The sequence below is a fragment of the Chlorocebus sabaeus genome, chromosome 22, assembly GCF_047675955.1.
Source record: "Chlorocebus sabaeus isolate Y175 chromosome 22, mChlSab1.0.hap1, whole genome shotgun sequence".
NCBI classification, from domain to species: Eukaryota; Metazoa; Chordata; class Mammalia; order Primates; family Cercopithecidae; genus Chlorocebus; species Chlorocebus sabaeus.
Window position 1 is genome coordinate 46,385,449 of NC_132925.1, and position 19,994 is coordinate 46,405,442.

Sequence of the window (19,994 nt, forward strand, 5' to 3'; positions counted from 1 at the left end):
ACTGCTGCCGATGAGGAAATCAGCACTGACTCAACAGGACTGTCAGCCCACAGACCACACTTCGCCTGCTACCCTAACGTTGTCATCTTTTCCTTTCTGGTCCAGGGATCTGTCACGCATCATCAGCTCCTTCATATGGAACAGTTCCTTAGTCTTTCATGTCTCTCTCCACCCTGACAGCCTTGAAGAAAGTGCAGGGCTTTCATCCTTAGGGAGAGCCCCAGCCTGGGCCCACCTGGTGTTTCCTCACGACCAGACTGAAGCCATGCATTCTTGGCAGGAAGACCCCAAAACTGGTGCTATGTTCGTCGAGGTGCATCCCATCAGGAGGCTCAAAAGGCCACCTGTCCTACCACTAGTGATGTTGACCTAGACCTGGTCACATTGGTATCTCCACGGTCTCCCTGCTGTGAAGGCCTTATTTCCCCTTTGTGTTTGGTTAGTATTTTGTGGGGGAGATACTCCAGTATTATGCCAGTATCCTGATCCTCATCTAACTTCCACCCATCAGCCTTAGCTTCCATTGAGAACATTGTGATGATCTATTTCCATCATTTCTTCTACATTTATGAATTGATATTATATTAAAGGAGGAGTTTCCCCTTCTCTCTCTAGTTATGTAACCATTTATTTGGTTATTAGTAAGGATTAAAGGACTCACATTTATTCATTGGGCTATAATCTATAGTTTAATTTACTTTAATATTCAAAATGCCATAGATTTTGCCCTTCAAACTGACTCTCCTTCCTTTGGCATGTCTCTTCATTCTTTACTTTCTAGCACAAGGTGTTCCAGGCTCATCTTGTCCTTTCTCTGCCCCAGTCCTGGAGTCAGCCATTGCTCCCAGGAGCCACATTCCTTCTGTTGGAGGATGCTGCTAGAAACCACGCTCTGGGGTCTGAGCTCCGGGTGTGCTCCCTGCTATGGAGGTGTCATTTCTTCTAGGTGCTCTCAGTGAGAAGAGCTGGGAAACACGGGTGCGTGCACACAAAGTGCATGTGTATGTAGATGTGTGTGCATGTATGTCCACAGTGCATGCATGAGAACTTCCATCTGTGTGTGGTGGGGGGGTAGTATTTCACAAGTCCATAGTGATAACTTCCAGTTCTAATACCCGGAGGCTCTTTGTAGGGCTCTCTCTCTCCTTTTCCATGTGTAAATCTCCCTTCTCATAGACCATGAGACTTGGCTGTTTTCTTCAACAGGGTATATATTTGCTCAATCAGTGAACTTTTGTCTCAATGTAACCAGTCTCTCAACTATGCTGGCTGCCTTTTCACCTGCCAGATCCCCTCCCGGACCTCACTGGCTGCCTCAGCTGCAAGCAGGCCACTGCCACCACCTCCTGGTGACGCCCCCACTACCACCCCACTCCCTGTGACTTCTGCTGGGAGGGAAAAGCACAATTGAAGGACAAGGCTTCCATTCTTTGTTTTTTTTGAAAACAACTCGAAGTCCTTTGGTGACTTCAGGTTGATGGGAGTTAGGAAATGGGAACAGAGCGTGCCTTCACCTCTGCATGGCTGTGGGATGTGTCCACTTTCCCTCTGCCTTGTTTTGCCTCCTCGCCTGGGGTCAGGTTGTCAGGTGTCTCACCAGACCCCAGTAGCAGGTAGCTGACCCTGTGGTTGTTCTAAGGGAAGTCAGTTCTGGTTCAAAGCCAAGCTGTGGCAGTAGAAGTTGAGGCACATTTTCTGGGTGCTTTCTATCCTGAAAACACGGTCTACAGTCCCCCTTTTTTTCTGGGTGACATGTGAGGTATGGCGAGAGGTGAGTCCTGGAGGACCTCTTTGGCCTCCTCTGGTGTCCGTGATGGGGTGGTGAGGTAGGGCTGTCATAATGAAGGAGGCCCAGTGTCTGAGAGCTCTTCTTTGCAATACTTAGGGTTTACCACAGTGTTCTGTGCAGCTCCAGTTTCTGAATGTGCTCGGGGAAGACAGTAGAGGGAGGGGAAGGGGTCATAGATGGGGGCCCAGGTCTTCTGGGAGGCCCTATAGGAATCTGTTTTTCCTTTTAGGTTATGAGTGAGCTGTCAGCTGATGAAACACTATGGCAGCTTAAAAAACTGTGAACTTCACGAAAACTAATTCAGAATGGACCATAGACCTAAATGTAAAACGCAAAACTGTGAAACTCCCAGAAGATAACATAGGAGAAAATAGATGTCCTTGGGTTTGATGATGACTCTTAGATGTAATGCCAAACAGTGCATGAAAGGAAGAATTGATAAGTTGGATCCACAGTGAGGATGGGTGAAGGAGGTAGGTTACAGAATTTTCACACTCAGAATTTTCACACCCTGGCAGTAGGCGCTGAGCTGTGTTCAGGAGCAGAAGCGAGGAGAAGGTGAGAATGCAGGACACGGCATGGCCCAGACAGATGCCTGTTCAGCCAGGGGCTGGATGCATGGTCCAGGGCTCGGCCCACCAGGTTACAAAGGCCCCAGGTCAGACTGCATACATCCACATCCAATGTGTCAGTCAGATCTGGCCTCTGCCCCTAGAAGCTGGAAGAAGGTGGAGCCCCAGTGACTCTTAATTATTGATGCTCTGCCTACCTCAATTTATTTATAGAATATCTGCTTCCTGCTTACTATTCTGTGAGGACCTTAGAGCAGAGGTAATAAGCTGCGGTTCCTGGCTTCCAGGCACTTGTGTCTAGTGGGGAGACAGCGTGCCCCACATGACTGGGTGCAGTGTGCTCAGATGGTCCATGTCACGGGACCTTCTCAGGTGAGCAGGCCAGGGAGGCCACAGAGCAGAAGTGACATTGGGTCAGTAACACTTCCTCCCAATGAGAGGGGACAGAGAGGTGGGGCTGGCGGCCTGTCCACATAGGACTACACAGATGCACAGCACCTGTGTGACAGTGAGAAGAAGGGCAGGTGACCTTCAGGGGAAGTTACAGTTAGCAGACAGACATGGGGGCAGATTGGAGGAGTCGTCGAGAGTGTTCCTGAAATCTGGGGCCCCAGACGTGGGGACAGTTGATGACAATCAGGCAGGATGGAGACTTACCTTCTCCTCAGGACTGGGGCCTAGAGGGGCCTGAATGCCTTGCTGTGGAGCTGGCCTTGTCTCTAGGCCTTGTGGCTGTGGGTGGGTGAGAGGGGTCCCTGAGGGCAGGGCAGAGGTTTCAATTTTTGTGAGTCTTGTCACCATGGGATGGGCACTTAGTAAGTAGTTGTTCGTTGAAGGAAGGAAGGATATTCATTTAGCATAGGTCTTTATGGGGGCGTTTTAGGCTGGGATGATGGAGTTTGTGGAAAAGGCTGGGGAGAAGAGGCCAGTCAGGAGGGAGGCTCAGGACAGCAGAGCAGGCACGGGTAGCTCTTGTGAGGAGGACTTTGGCTCACCATGAACTGGCTATGTGCTTGAGTGGAGCTGGCCAGGCCTCGGGTTCTGGGAGCTCTGACCTTCAGGATTGCTGAGGCCAAAGCACAGAGCTGGAAGGGCAGGCCTTGCGGGAGCGCCATCCTCTGGGGAGCTTTGACCAGAGCACCCACCCCATCATGAGTCAGAAAGATCCCCCTAGTTGATGTCAGCAAGGAGCCAGGCTGGAGGAGCAGACTCGAGCAGGGAGGCTTGGGTTGGGGAGACTCAAATAGAGAGACTTGGGAGGGGGATGTCGGGAACAGGGAGACTCTAGGTGGGAGACTCAGGCAAACTTGGGAGCGGGGAGACTTGAAGAAAGAGACTCGGGAGGGGGAGACTCGATGTGGGGGAGACTTGATGTGGGAGACTCGATGTGGGGGAGACTTGATGGGGGAGACTCAAGTGGGGAGACTCGGGGGGAAACTCGAGCGGGGAGACTCGGGGGAGACTCGAGTGGGAAGACTCGGGGGAGACTCAAGCGGGGAGACTCTGGGGGAGACTCGAGTAGGGAGACTCAAGGGGAGACTCGAGCGGGTAGACTCGAGTGGGGACACTTGAGTGGGAAGACTCAGGGAGACTCGAGGCGGGAGACATGGGGAGACTAAAGGGGTAGACTCAGGGGGAGACTTGAGCGGGGAAGTGAATTAGCCAGAAGGTGAGCGAAAGTTTCCAGGAGAGAGGTGACTCTAAGACGACAGGGGGTGGGGAACAGGTGGCCGCCCACAGTCTAGAGTGCTAGGGACCCACCCAGTGCCATTTGAGTGACAACTCCCTGGTTTGTTGAGGACCCAGTGCTGGGGGAAGTCATGTCATAGGATTGTGCTCAAGAGCCTCCTGCAACCCCACACAGAGCAGGGTTGGGAGCCCACGGACTCCCCTGTGTCCAGAGGCCATGGCTGCAAGGGGCTGCCATGGTGAGTCTCATTGGCAGAAACAGTGCCAGAAAGCTCTTCAGTCACAGGCGGGCTGGGAGTCGTCATCCCCCAGCACTAAAGGCCACCGTGGCCCTGCACTTTCCTTCTGCCTAGACAAAGCCCAGAAAGCACCCCATCTGGCTCCCTCTGACATCTAGTGAATGGGGGTGCATCCCCTCTTACGGAAAGTGTGCACTCTTTTATTTTTTTCCAACAAAGGAACAAAGAGGAATGGCCCTTTCTTCTTTCCGTGTGTGTACACGCATGTGTGTATGAGAGAGAAGGGATAGTCCTGGACAATACTGTCACAGGCAGCCTCTGCCTCACTAAGCAGCAGCCAGGGGCTCGTTTGTGTCTCAGGCCCTCTTGGGAACAACGCACCCCCAGGCTCTCTCGCAGGCCTGGGCTCTCAAACAGGCCCCTCTCCCGCCTGAGGGATGGGGCAGCTGGAGCCCGGCATCCCGCAGTTGATAGCGATCCTGCATGGCGTGTTGATCGATGGCAGGACCTCTGGGTCCCACTTACCCGGGCTGAGTGGCACATTGTCGATAGCAGTCAGTTAACCAAGTCCTTAGTAACCAGCTGGTCTCATCAGCGCCTCAGCCCTAGCCACGGGTTAAAATAGAAACCCCTCCTGAACAGCTAGATTGGACCTGACGAAGATGAATGTCTAATTCACTCGGAATCTCCTTACCGCTGCCTGTAATAAAAAGCCTGCTCCATATATTCACCCCCCTGCTGATGTTTCTCTGAAATTAAGTATCAGGAGGACATATAATAGCCCAGTTCCACACCAGGCCAATATTATCAGATTGATGTCAGCAGTGATAATAAGAGAAGGATAAGTTGATGAGATTCCATTTATTAAATAAAGTGAAGAGAGCACACAGAGGATTTGGGGCCGCACGTGTGAGCAGGCGCTGGGCACGCTCTGCAGGAGAATCGATGAGGGAGGGAGAACAGGGTCTGGGGTCTGGCCCCGAATCCCTCTTCTTGTCCACCTGGGAGCTGGAGTGTCCGCAGGGATGGGAGCGACTTGGCCGCCTACAATGTGTGCGCCCAAGATGAGAAGGTGCCACCCATGCTCCTGCCAGGCCGGTCTCATGGCAGAACACTTCCATTCACTTCCATTTGCTTTTCTTCCCACCTCTGTGTTGATGTGGCAGGCTGCCATGAGTTCCTGTCTTCCTCTCTCACTTTCCTCCCTGTGGCTACTGGGCTGGGAGCTTCCTGGCTGCCCACTGGGAGTTGGCAAGCTTCTGCCCCATGCAGAGCCCTGCCTAACATGGTTCGGAGCGACTGTCTTTGGTTTTTCTGAGTACCCTTGGTTGTCTCTTTCAGAATGTCTTGGAATTTTCTCAAGGCAGAGTGGAGCTCATGTGGCGATGCACAGAGCAAGAGCTATGGAGCTGAGCACACTCCGCTCTTCCTATCCCGGCCCCTCCCACTGCTCTGTGACTGTGGGCCAGTCACGTGAGCTGCCTGTGACTCACCAACCCCATCTGCAGAACGGGACAGGAAGGCCCAGCTCACAGGGTTGTTGTGAACCTAGAACACAGGAGGCGCTGACAGGCAGAAGTTCCCAGGACCACAGACATCTAGATCCACTCTCAAATGAGGCCGAATTTTCTGCCTGTGCTGTTGACCATCAGCTCCCCTCCCACAGCCTGATCCTCACCCCAGATCTCTCCCACTGCGGAAGACTTCCTGGGCAGCACCTGGAAGCAGCTTTAGGAACCTGCTCATAAGCTACAGCTCCTCCCCTTTTCTGTTATGTGGGTTAAGGTGAGTCAGTTCATCTCTAAATAAGATAACACCTTACAGGGGAGGATGGAGATTGGGGACACCATGTGCAGACCCTGGCATGGAACCTGGCATGTGGTGGCCATTGGAATGTAGCAGCTATTGCTGATGTGCGCCTGGGCCCAGCCACCATGCCGTGGAAAGTGCATGCTGCTCTCAGAAAGGGATCAGTGATACATTGGTCCCCCGGTCATTCCTGCCCATCCCTGCTCCCCACTCTACTTCTGGGGAACGGGTCCAACCCCTTTGTGGCATGCCTGACGACATGGGTTTCCCAGGGCTGCCAAAACAAAGCACCACATGTCAGGCCTTTCAGCCCAGAAACTTATCCTCTCATAGTTTCAGAGGACAGAGGTCCACAATCAAGGTGTTGGTGGTCCAGGCTCACCCTGAGGCTGGAGGTGGAATCTGTCTCGGCCCCTCCTAGGCTTCTGGTGGTGCTGGCATCCTTGGCATTCTGGGACACACATACTGGCGGGCACACATATCACTCTACTGTCAGCCTCAGTCCCCCGAGTGCCTCCTCCCTGTGTGGTGGTCTCTGTGTCTTGTCTCTTCTTCATATGAGAATATGAATGGGATTCATACTGGATTAGGGGCCTACCCTACCCCATATGCCCTTGTCTTAACTAATCACATCTGTAACAACCTTGTTTCCCAATAAGGCCATGTTCCAAGGCTCCAGGAAGGACATGAATTTGAGGGGATCATCAAACCCACTAACCTTTGCACATGTCTAGTTCTCAGGAGTCCCTGGACCCCTCAACCTGACCAGGTTGTCTTCTTCTGTTAACAATTTGTGACCAGCACCCTCTCCAAACTAACTTAATCCAAAAGTGGAACATATAGGTTTGTGCTACAAGAAAGCTAAAAATAGTACCTGGCTTCGAATTGAGGAACTCATTTGGTGTTTGGGTCTGTTTCCTTTTGGACAGTGGGCCGTGGAGTTTGGAAGCCCAGTTTTATGTTCTCCCTGGAGGATCACGGTTTCACCCCATGAATGGGCCCATGAATGGGTTTGTACTAGCCCAGGCTGGCTCATGCGGGCCAAACCCATGCTACCCACGCCAGGAGGGGAGACCTGAGAAATACAGGGGTATCTCTGCCTTACCTGAGAGTCCTGCTGTGTGAAGTCAGTGCATTAATAGACAGCAGTGGCACAGCTCCTGCCTTGTAGCACTGCCTGGTCCAGTGTTTCCTTCCCTTCAATGCCCCTGCTTGGCAGAGTCTCAGATACAGCCATTTGTGTGCTTTGAACCAGCAGGCTGTGCTGCTGACTCTGAGCCAAGGAGAACAGAAGGGACAACCTGACCCTGCCCAACAGTCTGCAGTTCCTATCTAGGCACAAACAGGCAACACTTCATAACCCAGTGGCGGCCCTGGACCCAGGAGGTTTGTGCAGTCATGGACAGCTACACAGGCGCCTGCCATGGATGGAAGGGAAGGCTGCACGGACACCTGCCGTGGACGGAAGGGAAGGCTGCGCGGACACCTGCCGTGGACGGAAGGGAAGGCTGCGCGGACTCCTGCCGTGGACGGAAGGGAAGGCTGCGCGGACTCCTGCCGTGGACGGAAGGGAAGGCTGCGCAGAGGTCTGCCGTGGACGGAAGGGAAGGCTGCGCAGAGGTCTGCCGTGGACGGAAGGGAAGGCTGCGCGGACTCCTGCCGTGGACGGAAGGGAAGGCTGCGCGGACTCCTGCCGTGGACGGAAGGGAAGGCTGCGCGGACTCCTGCCGTGGACGGAAGGGAAGGCTGCGCGGACTCCTGCCGTGGACGGAAGGGAAGGCTGCGCGGACTCCTACTGTGGATGGAAAGGAGGTTGCACAGAGGTCTGCTGTGGATGAAAGGGAAGGCTGCACAGACTCCTGCTGTGGACGGAAGGGAAGGCTGCACAGAGCCTTATCACTAATGGGAAGGAAAGGCTGCGCGGAGGCTTGCTTGGATAGAAGGGAAGCGTGCAGATTGTCTTGGATATGAAAGGAAGGCTGCACACAGAATTCTCATGGATGGAAGGAAAGCTGCACAGAGGAATGTTTATGATGAGAAGGGAAGAATGCAGAGCCTTGCCATAGATGGGAAGGAAGGATGCACAGAAGCTTTTCTGATGAGAAGAAAAGGCACAAAACCTTGTCATGGATGGAAGTGAACGCTGCACAGATGTCTTGTCATAGAAGGAAGGGAAATCTTCAGAGACATTTGTTAGGGAGGAAGGGAGGGCTGCACAGTGGCTTGTTGTGTTATGAATGGGAAGGAAGACCGCACAGAGGCTTGCCGTGGCTGTGTAGGGAAGTCTCCACATAGAATTCTCATTCCTGCACAGATGATGGGAAAAGAAGGCTGCACAGAGGACTGTCATGGATGGAAGTGGGCACTGCACCAAGTTTTGTCTGTGAGGGAAAGGAAGGCTTCAGAGAGGCTTTCTGTGCATGGAAGAAAAAGTTGTATGCAGGGTAGTCAGAGACAGAGATAAAGGCTGCACAGAGGCCTCCCACAGAAGGAAGTGTAATTTACAGGGGCTTGTCCTACAAGAAGGAAGGTCTGCAGAGAGGCTTATTGTGGATTGGTGGGAAGGCTGCGCACTAGAATGTCTATGAAGGGAATGGAAAACTGCAATGAAAGTTGTCAGATAGAAGGGAATGCTACAGAGAGACTTTTTTTCTTTTAAGACAAAGTCTCGCTCTGTCTCTCAGGCTGGAGTGCAGTGGCATGCTCTCTGCTCACTGCAACATCTGCCTCCTGGGTGCAAGTGATTCTCCTGCCTCAGCCTCCCAAGTAAGTGGGATTACAGGCTCTCACCACCATGCCTGGCTAATTTGTGTATTTTTTGTAGAGATGAGGTTTCACTGTGTTGGCCAGGCGGGTCTCAAACTCCTGACCTCAAGTGATCTGCCTGCTTCGGCCTCCCAAAGTGCTGGGATTACAGGCATGAGCCATTGCATCTGGCCTGCACAGGATTTTCATGGATGAGAAAGAAAGGCTACACAGAGGAATGGCTATGATGTGAAGGAGAGGGTGTTCAGAAGCTTGTCATGGGTGGGATGGGGCAGCTGCACAGAGCCATACCATTGTTAGGAAGGGAATGATGCAGAAAGCATTGTTGTTGATGGGAAGAAAAGGTTGCATGGACTGTTGTTATGGATTGAAGGTTGCATATGTCATAGATGGGAAGCGAAGGTCGCACGGAAGCTTGTCATGGATGAAATTGATATGGTTTGGCTCTGTTTCCCCACCCAAATCTCATCTTGAATTGTAATCCCCACGTGTCGAGGAAGGAAAGTAATTGGATCATGGGGCTGGTTTCCCCCAGGCTGTTCTCATGATGGTGAGTTCTCACGAGACCTGATGATTTTGTAAGGGGCTCTTCCCCCTTTGCCTTTCTGTCTTACCTGCCACCATGTAAGATGTGCCTGCTTCCCCCTCCACTGTGATTATAAGTTTCCTGAGGCCTCACCAGCAATGCAAAACTGTAAGTCAATTAAACCTCTTTTCTTTATCAATTACCCAGTCTCAGGCAGTTATTTATAGGAGTGTGAAAACAGACTAATACAAAAAAAAAAAAAATGAATACTGTACAGAATATTGTCATGTAACTAAGGGAAGACTTCATAGAAGCTTTCCATAGATAGAAGGAAAAGTTGCATAGAAGCTTTGCATGGATTGGAAGGGAGGTTGCTCAGAGGCGTGTCATGAGTGGAAAGGGAAGGGTACAGAGGTTATGGATGGAAGGGAAGGTTGCACAGAGACTTATGGATAATGGACCCAGACCAGAGAGAAGGAAGAGGGAGGGAGGATCTCCTGGGTCTCTAGCTAATTATGGGTTCTTCACCAAGTGTAGTGCATTCTGCCTGAGGAGAAATGGGAATGAGACCAGGGGCCAGTCGGCCACCAGACATGTGAGGTCAGTTCTCTCATCCAACTGGGGATGGGCTGGGGACACAGACCACCTTCTCAGGGCACTCAGGCTGGCGGCAGAGTTATACCAGCTCTCCGACAATGGCAGGGTGACGGTCACAGTATCAGGGTGCTTGAGGTAGCCTGAGGTCCATGGGAGACCTAGCAGGGTGTCAGGTCTGGGTATAGTCTAACTAGGCCTGAGATCTGGCCCTGCTTTTCAAATGGTGAACTTAAGCAAGTTACTGTATCACTTGGAGACACTGGGTTTGTTTTTGTTTTGTGTTGTGTTATTTTGTTTTAAGGAAAAACAGAGTTTCTACCTTATGTGGGCCTGCTTGGGATTAAATGAGATAATGCTTAGCACATTGTGCAGTGAGTTGTGATTACCCAAGAAATGAGTTTTTGAACTGCCTTGGTGTTTTAGAAATCTGTGGCCTGCATTATGTTCTAAAAGCATCACTGATGGCTGGAAGTAGAGAGGACCATTGAGAGGCTATTTAATGACAGTGAAGACAAGGGCATGGGCTAGAGCTCTCCTGTAGGCTAGACTTGGGGGCGTTCTGTGGGCATGGGGGCTGGAGAAGTTGGGTGCTCCGGGTATGCAGCTGGACCAGCTGGGTGTTGGTGCTGCCGACCCAACTGAAATTCAGAAGGAGGAGATGCTGGGGTGAGGGCTAGCCATGCCTGGTCCTGGTGGGCCTGTGGCCACCTCCTGGGCTGCATGGCAGGCAGGGGACAGCAGGTCTTGAGCTGGGCACCATGCTGGTGTGCTGAGGGGACAAGGGCAGGACCACAGGTGGAGCTTACACACAGGCGGAGGCCCAGGGTCCAGCAGAAGAGAACCAGAGTGAGGGACCAGAGAGGCAGTGAGGGCCAGGCGGGTGTTGTCAGCCGAGCAGTGAGGCTCGGCATGGGGCCCAGGGGAGTGGGGCAGGGGGAGCCCCAGGCAGAACCTCTCTGAGCAAGGAGAAGCTGCTGTGGCCTGGGATGGAGATGGAAGCAAAAGGGGGTTTCGATTGGAAAAACTTTTCCATATTTTGAGAGATGAATGTATTTTGGGTGGAGTGCAGGGAATGGAGAAGGTCCAGGAGAGGTCGTCAGTGGGAGAGGCCTGCTCAGGCACAGGGGTTGGGAAGGAACCACGTGGGGCCTCTGCACTCTGCTGTGTCTGTGGTCTCAGCAGACAGGGTGGGAGCTCTGGGGGTCAGGCAGACCTATGTGGCCTGCTCGCCAGGGACCAGGACCCATGTGTCCTGTCCATGGTCATCACACTCTCAGGGCCATCAGGAGGCTGTGTGTGGGGTCTTCTGTAGTCCTATTTACTGAACGCCGATGATTCCTTCAGGGCCACACTGCGGTACTGAGCACATTCTGACTGGGCCGTCTTGGGCATCACCTGCCATTCTCCTGCCATCCTGTCAACAGCTCTGTGGGGCGGGGTCCTCCTCCGTACCTGATGCACCGACCACACAGTGGAAAGTGACAAAGCCAGCGCCTTGCCCCAGGTTTGTCTGATCCCAGAACCTGTGTTCTTTCCACTAGACCAAGAGTCCCAGCCTCAAGCATCTGCCAGCTCCTTGTTGAAGGGACACCATGATTATGCAGACACGCTAATGCCTTAACATGCCTGAGGAGGAGGCACCACTGAGGCTGGGCGAGGTCTGAACTAGGTCTTGAATGATATCAGAGCTTACGCTGTAGAGGGAGGGACCCTTTAAGGTGCGGTTCCACCCTCCAAGCCCTACGTCTGCGGTTCCACCACCCCAGCATATCCTCAGCTCTTCTCTGCCAAGTGCCTCCAGTAACCCAGCCTTTCTGCAAGTGCACCCCACTCAGTTTCTCACACTGATGGCTAGGTTGCTGTGAGAACTGCACTTCACAGCACACACTTCTGTTCATCTCTGGGGCAAGCGGTGTTACTGTTCCCATTGTACCGATGAGGAACATAAGAGCCAGTGAGGCGAGCCAACTTCCTGGACATTGCCTATGATGCCTGTGCAAACAGACACCCCATACACCAATGCAAATGGCATGAACCCCTTCGAAGCCACATGGACCATTAGATCTTCATTCTCCAAGGAAATGTCCTCACACAGGGGTACAGGACTTATTTCTATCCCTGGTAAGTTCGTGGCACACTTTGGATATCTTTATCTGTGCATGTGAAGAGTAGCTGTTTGCAAGACGATGTTTTTGAACATGGGAGCTGTTTTGTATGCATTGTAAACAGGGTCGTGGTGTGCCAGGGCTGGGAGGGGTTCAGGGTGGATAGAGTGCACCTACTTTTGTGAATGGCTTCACCCAAGGCCTAGCCCTGCCTGCTTCAGAGAAAGCTTTTTATTTCCAGAGCTGTTCTCTCCCTGTCTTACCCCATTCAGAGCCTTTTTATGGACAAATGGGTGAAATTTCTTCCAGTTGACATTTGCCTCCCATTCTGTCTCCTCATATTGTTCTCATAAGTCCCAGCAGAGAGGCTGCCATGGTCCCACGGGCAATACTGGCATGGAGGGGATAGATTTCACCATGGCCCAGTTTCTCCTGAACTGGGAGCCCACTGGGAGGTTTGCCCTCAAAACCCAGAGGCCCTTGTCCTGGGACCTGAAACCAAAGTAAGAGAAGCCAGTGAGGTGGGGACACAGCCAGGTTGACCATGGGGAGAGGGACAAATGTGGCTGCGTCTTCCTGTGCATTACCATTCTGCAAAGGAAGTGTCAGTCTCTGTTGTGCCTCTGTAGAGGGCAGGGCTTGGCAGGTCAGCGCTGCAGCTCCATGAGGCTCGGCCGCATGACTCAGGCTGGGGCCACTTAGCCTCCGCCTGTCCTGTCCCTGACACCTCTTTTCACATAGATCAGTAAGCCTCACAGAGTTACAGCTTAGGACAGCTCTGCCCTTACCAAACCTGGGGCTTCCCCTGAGCCACTCACCATGACACACAGGGCCCCTCAGTGCCTGCTGGCCTCCAAGATGCAGCCAGGAACCAGGCTCACCAGGGCCCCATGAGGGCAGGGTGGGGTCCTGCTTCAGGGTAGTGCAGCAGAGGCTATGATGGAAATCATGCTCTGGGGTCTCAGACTCTAGAGGGCCAGCACCGTCAGGAGGAGCAGAAGACATGGCAAGAGACTGGTAGGAGGGGACAGCAGTACAGGTGACGGGAGAGAGCCCAGGGAGACTGGCAGTGCCACTGAAGGCGCCCACTGCCCTGCAGATTTAACCCTGCCTGGGGAAGGGAGAGCACAGCCTTCCAAGGATGGAGAGCCAGGGAGCAGAATAGGAGGGGAGGCCTCTGCAATGAAGGCAGAGAGCCAAGATCTGACCTGTGACTTAAAAGCGCTCTTAAAACAGGTGTCCCAACAGTCAGAACCAAAGTCATGTGTGCAGTCCCTGGGAACACCTGCCTGAGACAAAATGCCATGAGGCCAGCTGTCCCCCAAGAAAGAAGCAGCCTAAAAAGCCCACAACTAGACACACCCATGTCACAGTTCTTAAATACAGATGTGGAGCCATGCTTAAGCACCTGGGGAGGAATCAGGGGCTGCCCCAGACACCCCAGCTGTATTCTTGCCCCAGCTGCCTGTGCGGCAGCTGACACAGGCCAGCAAAGTGGGTCTTCAGAGCCAGGCAGAGGACTGCACGCCAGGGGCTCATCTGCCCTGCATATGTAAGAACGAGAGGTCAGTGCAGATAAAAGACCTCCCCCCAACCCCCGCCCAGTCCTCTTCAGGAAATAAGAGGACCCTTTAAGAATTGGTGCATGCAATGTAGACATGAGTCAGAATTGTGACCTCAATGGCTAGGATGGGGTGGAATTCAAGGACCCAGGCCAGGGCTAGGCCACCATGGCCTGCCCCAGCAGGAAGGGGAAGGCGTGCTCTCCTTTCACATCCTTTACCTCGGCAGTGGTGTGGCATGGCAGCCACAGGCAGCTGCACCCCACCCCACACTCATCCCTTCCCGTCTTTAATTTAGGGACTGTTCATTTTGCTGGTGCCCTGGGGATGCGTCTTGCTGGCCTTAGCTGAACATGGAACACACACTGCTCATGTTAGCGATGGGTTAGACAGTGGTCCTAGACAGTGAGTGTAGGAGAAACCTGGAGTGGGGTTTGAGGGGAGTATGGTCCCACCTAGTCAGATGAGACAGCAGAGAGACCTGCTCCTCCCTGCTTCCTTTGATCTCTACTGCAGAGAGAACTGCGCTGCATTCAGTGGCCTGAGGATGACATGGACGAGAAGGGAAGGCCAGGCCTGGGTGGCATCACTGCTAAGTCAGCAGTGTACAGAAGTGTCCACCCGCAGACTTCTGGAGTGAGACAGCTAAATACAGGGTCCTGTTCCCAAGCTGTCGATCATACTGATGCTGGTGGTTTCTAGCTGAGGAACTGTGTTCGAGATATTGTTAGATGATAATGACTCTGGAGACCCTGGTAGGAGAGCAACTGACCTACATGTCTCTCTCTCCACGTGCCTGGAGCAGAGCTGCGGCATGTGTGACAGTGATCCTTTCTATTGCTAAGAAACTTAAGGAATGGCTTTCTACATTTTTACAGCCCTTTTTGGTGCCCTTAGCCATGAGTGGTGTTCAATTTGGAAAGGCTGTCAAGTGCTACCGTAGGTCCATCTACAGCTGGGAAGGGTCCTGGCCTAAAACCCACTTAAGAAAACAAATTAGCAGCAACAGTACATCCAAAGCCATGTAAATAAATATGCCCCGCTCCTCCACTGTCCAGCTGTGTGGCCTTATTTGTCTGAGCCTCAGTTTCCTGATTTGTGTGAACAGCATGATGAACGATAGTGTCTGCTACCAGAGCTGTGAGGAGCAGCACTGAGCACGTGCAGCAGACAGAGGACAGCGCCTGGCGGGCAGGGAGTGCACAAATGTGCTGCTGTGTGTGTCAGCGTGCGAGTGTGTGTGTGTGTGTGTGTGTTAGAGAGGGAGAGGAATCTGGAAGGAGACCAACTGATCCAAAACTACGCTCAGGAGGCTGGGCCAGTGACTGAATTTAGTGTCATCTATGTTTGCTCTTTTTTTCCCACAATTTTAGAAAGTGAACTTACTTTTGTGGGTTCTAAAACTACTTTGAAAAAGAAAGAAAAGAATAGGTATTATCGTGGTTACCTTTAAGAAGTAAAAAGAACATTTTTCATTTCTTCAGACATTTCTGTAGAGTTCATTTTCCTTGTTGCACACATATTAGTTTTAAATCAGGAGAAAAGTAAGTCACATGGTTATAGTCATGGGTAAACCACAGACACAGGAAAGCAGCTGACAGCTATGCTGGGTACAGTGGGGCGGGCTGTCCCAGGCATAGAGGGATGGCTATCCTGGGCGCAGCGGGGCAGGCTGTCCTGGAGGTGAGCTGCACCGTCCTCATGGGGGCCCTCCAGTGGGGATAAGCTCGCTGGGCTTTCCTGCCTCCTGGAGGTGCTCAGGCCCCAGTGAAGGAGCCCGGTGTGGAGCCCTAGACCACAGCACATTTCAATGTCTGCTATATTGTGAGCCTAAGCCACTGGGCTTGACCCCTGCGACCGTCCTCTCATTTCTAGAATGGGAAAGCACAGTGCTTCTCTCTGAGGGTTAAAAGGACGCTGGTGGGTGTCAGGGGCTTAGCCTAGCGCCTGGCAGGTAGGTAGAGTGAATGTGAATTCTCTCCCCTGCCTGCTGGCACCTGAGCCCCAGGCCTGCCTACTCATGTCTTCTGCAGGCCCCGCAGGGTGGAGCCCGTCTGCTCAGGGCTGCAGGCCCAGATCCTCCACTGCTACCGAGATCGCCCGCATGAGGTGCTGCTGTGCTCAGACCTGGTCAAGGCATACCAGCGCTGCGTGAGCGCCGCCCACAAGGTAAGGCCTTGCCTGCCTCCCAGGTTTCCAGGGGGCTTGGGAGGTAGGGGAGGTACCTCTGTCTAGCATTGGAGATCTCTGCCTACCTTTTCCTGTTAGAGTCAGATGCTCCACCTGGAGGTATCTGCATTTGCAAAGGGAGGGATTCTTGGGTCTTCACTTTCCTCAGTCACCTGCACACTCTCCTGGCTGCTCCCAGGAGTACCTTGGACATCTGGCGCTGGGGAGATGATCCCTGTGGCGTTTGCCCTATTAGGCTGGGTGGGAGCAGGCTGGGTAAAGTCAGGCCCCACCTTGAAGGGCCGGGCCCCTTATGGGTGCCAGGGACTTCTTAGCTCTTAGCACTTAGGGGTGGGAGCGTGGCAGAGGCCCGAGTGCAGACTGGGGGTCCCAGCAAGGACAGGCCGTCTGGAAGAGGAGTGGGAGCAGGTACGGCCATCAGAAGCTGCTCGCAGCCACCCCCCTTGAGTTGGTCTAGAGGGGTGTGCTGACTTGGCCTTCCTGGTGAGTGGTCCCAGGCCTCTTGTGCTCTCTGGTCACCTCCCACTCCAGTGGGCCTCAGTTGTCCTGCACGCCTGCGATTTGCTCCCAGCCAGCTCCTACTGTCTTCCTCCCCTACCCCCAACTGCTGCTGTCTATCCTAGATAAGTCCTCCCCCTTCCCAGGTCCCGTAGGGTTCGCTGGTGCAGTCAGGCTGTTCCCAGCCACACCTCACCCTTGCCCCACCCCAACAGGACAGCTCCCACCTTGGGGAGCATCATTCACTCTCAGGACACCTAGTTTGGGTTCCCTGAGGAGTGCAGCCTGTTTGTGAAAATGTATGGGAGAAGCAATAGAATGAGGTCTCCTTTCCCACAGAAAAGCCTCTTTGGCCTGAGTAGGAGACAGCCTGCTTTAGGTATTTGGGGTGGAAAAGGCTAAGGCCAGATGCTCTGTGCTCTCCAGCTGTGTCTGAGGGGAAATCTCTCCCACTGACCTGAGCGGGGTCCTGCAGCCCCAGGCCTGTGAGAGCTTCCTCGGGTCATGCCCTGCTCACACCCATCTGCCAAGGCTGATTGTTCCACCCTGAACTGGTCACAGCCCCGACCAGCACCGACTGTCCCTTCATGGCCAGAGCACAGCCCAGAGGTAGCTCCACACAGGACGAATGGATGCGAGGCCTCTGTCAGCCTTCTGAGAGAGGGAAGCCCTGGGTAGGACAGGCGGCCTCCTCCTCCATCTCAGAGTGTGGAAGCCTGCTCACTCTGCTTCCACGTGGGCAGGAGGTGCTGGGGCGCTGTGTAGGCTGGGCCAGACCAGGGCCCTTCGCACCGACCAGACACTTAGCTCCCTACTCACCAGCAAGATGCAGCCTCCAGATCCTCCCCACACCCAATCAAGGGCAGCTCCCAGTCTCTGTTCATCACACACCTAACTCTTTACCCAGGGATCTGCTGCAGCCTCTTGGCTTCCTGGCAGGGCCCACCCCTCAGTGACCAGCCCTCGACTCCATCCTCTCTCCATCTAGCCTCACCTCTGTGGTAATTTTCAGCCCCTACCCACCACCCCCAAGAGTATTTCTTTAACAAACACACCTCACCAATATATATTTCTTGCACCTAAGCAAAAATGTGATTACCAAGGAAGACAGATCACATTAAACCCTGAGAGAGGCTCTGGGACACTGCCAGGCCTGTCTCCCTCCCGGCCCCTACCCCTGACATGACTAGCAAAGAAACCGGAGACTGAGTGATGGCAGCGCCAGAGGCGCTGTGCTGCCTTGGCAGTGTGTGCATTTGGGGACAGCATATTCAACCTGACTCCCTCAGAGCCCCAGCACCCAGACACTTGGTTGGTGCCCTGTGTATGAGATATGACAAGTGCTGGAGAAACTCTCACCACCCTTCGCCAGCCTCCACCTCAGAAGGCTGCTGGCAGAGCCAGAGAGCTGGAGTGAAGGGTCCCTAAGAGAGATTTGCTTCTGCAAGGGGCCAAGTGGCAGGGGACAGAGGCCCACATGGTCAAGGGCCTTGGGGTGGGACAGCACTGCTTCTCTCTCCAGGATCTAGCATCTGCCCTGGGGCTCCTAGGGCAGGTTGGTGATGCCTAGGCCCAGAGCCTGGCGCCTGCCTGTGTATGAATGTGCTGGCCATCTCAGATGAGGACAGGGACCTCAGGCTCTCCACAACAGGACCCTGACTGTGTGGACCCCAGCATCCCAGCAGGCTCCCACTGAGCTGCAAAAAATCAGAGAACAGAGGGGGGAGGCCTTGACGAGGCAGAGCAGAGTTGGGTTAGACTCTTCTATACCCAAGGTGCTTGTCAGAAACACCGCAGCAGGTTGAGGGGATGGGGGCAGGGGACCTGCCTTCTGAGCCAGCCCTGGGAGAGTAGAGGAGAGGGGAGCGTGTGCTGGTGTCACTGTCGCGTGCAGTGAGGGCCTGTCCCCTGCTGCTGGGGACTGTGCTGGGCTCCGGGGTACAGAGGTGAAGAGATTCACTGATGGGTCTCCAGGTGAGGAGGGAGACCAACTCATAGCTGCTGCCTGGGACATGCTTGCTGTCACAGGGCACTCTGCACAGAGCTGGTGGGCATGGGCGGAGTGGGCCCTGACTCAACTCTGACCTGTTCTCTTTGTAGGGCTGAGGAGCAGACATCATTCCCTGTCCTGGCAGTGACTTAGAGCCCTGAAGAAGGGACCAATCATGGGACCACAGTCCACAGAGCCCTAGGCCACAGCCACTGTGCCCTGCCGTTTCCTGCTGGGCCCCTGCATATGCCCCTGAGCCTGGGGCTGCCATGTGTTTAGGAAACAAAGTATGCGCTACTGTCTGAAAACAAATAAAGCAGATGCCTTTGTTTTCAGTCGTTGACTCCCTGGCAAACAGTCACTGCTGCCTACTCTGCGTCCAGCCCTCTACTGGACACCAGCGAAGTGGAGCTGAGGAAGATGGGCTGCTCCCCTTGGGGAGTCCCTGGACTGGCAGGGGAGATGGCCTGGGAACCCCTAATTACATTGCAGCAGCAACAACAGGCTGCTGCGGAAGCACAGATGAGAAGGAAAGGGAGCAGGCCTTTCTAGGGATGGCACAGAGGGAGAGCAGGCCAGCTTCCTGCAGCGAGTGCTGCCTGTGCCCAGGGCGGAAGCTGACCAGACAAGGGCAGGGCAGGCCGGAGACCCAGCAGAGTGGATCCCAGGTGTGAGGGTAGCAGGGGGTGGAGGAGAGCAAAGGCAGGCAAGAGAGTCAGGCGGCATGGCTGCAGAGGCGGCAGGACTGGGGTGCGGCAGGCTGAGCTGGCACTGTCTCTGAGTGACGTTGCTCCGGCTGTCAGGTGGTGCCAGGGAGACAGGACTCAATGCCAGGGAGCATCACCAGTGTGTAGGGCCCCGCACAGCTCAAGCCCAAGGCGGGTTAGTAGGGCTGATTGGCAAGACTGAAACCGACTGAATGACAGAAGAGGCCAGGTGACTTTGAAGTCTCTGACTTGGGTGTTGGGGGTTCTAAAATAAGGAATGCAGGGATTGAGGAGGGCAGATGACAAAGTGGGTTTGGGACATGCTCTCCCTGGTTGGTGTCCAAACACTGGCCTTCCAGTCCTTGACCTTTGGCCATGTCCCCCACCCAAGGTGCCCTGGCCACACTCAGCCTGTACCATGCCAACAGGAGGATTTTGGGGTGGAGCCTGGGATCCTCTAACTGCTCTGCTGGTGACCTCGGGTTTCCTGATAGAGCCCTTGAGGAGTCCCCATGCCATCTGGAGCTGAAAGCCCGCAGCCTTGACTCAGACTTGGCAGCACAAACTTCCCTTCTCAGATTCTCAGACTCAGAGCTCAAGGGGTGAGTTGGGGATTAGGCGTGTCCTATTGGCTGGGCGGGTAGCATACTAGCAGCCAGGCAGACAGCTTTGGGAGACTCCCTCTCTAGGAGTCCCGGGCCAGCCTGTGAAAACACACAAGGAGACTCCATGCAGTGTGATGCAGCGAGGAGGGGTGGGGTGCACTGGGCCTGAGCCCTTGGCCTGAGCCCTTCGGGGAGGGGCCTACTAAGAGGAGGGGTGAGGGGTCACAGGTCAGGCCTGTCCACCATGCTGTTCTGACTCCCTCAGAAGTGTTTGGCTTCCAAGGCTTTGTCCAACTTCAGATCTCACAGGAATAACTTTCGGCTGTTCATCCCCTTCTCCAGGTGTCACT

The 19,994-nt window shown here is 54.0% G+C and overlaps 1 protein-coding gene across 4 annotated transcripts in view; it reads left to right on the forward strand.

The window, feature by feature from the left end:
• The window catches only part of CHCHD6 (coiled-coil-helix-coiled-coil-helix domain containing 6), a 238,825-nt gene extending 220,158 nt beyond the window's left edge, over positions 1–18,667 (forward strand). For 3 of the 4 annotated variants that reach the window (XM_038003458.2, XM_007985492.3, XM_038003455.2), the window contains exons 7-8: positions 15,688–15,823; positions 18,443–18,667. In XM_038003458.2, coding sequence (XP_037859386.2) covers positions 15,688–15,823; positions 18,443–18,448 — 142 coding nt within the window. In that variant the 3' untranslated portion in view covers positions 18,449–18,667. Of the gene's footprint in view, positions 1–11,331; positions 15,338–15,687; positions 15,824–18,442 lie in introns of those variants that run through there. The other variant, XR_012090552.1, reaches the window with a different exon arrangement.
• The last annotated feature ends 1,327 nt before the right edge of the window (positions 18,668–19,994 follow it).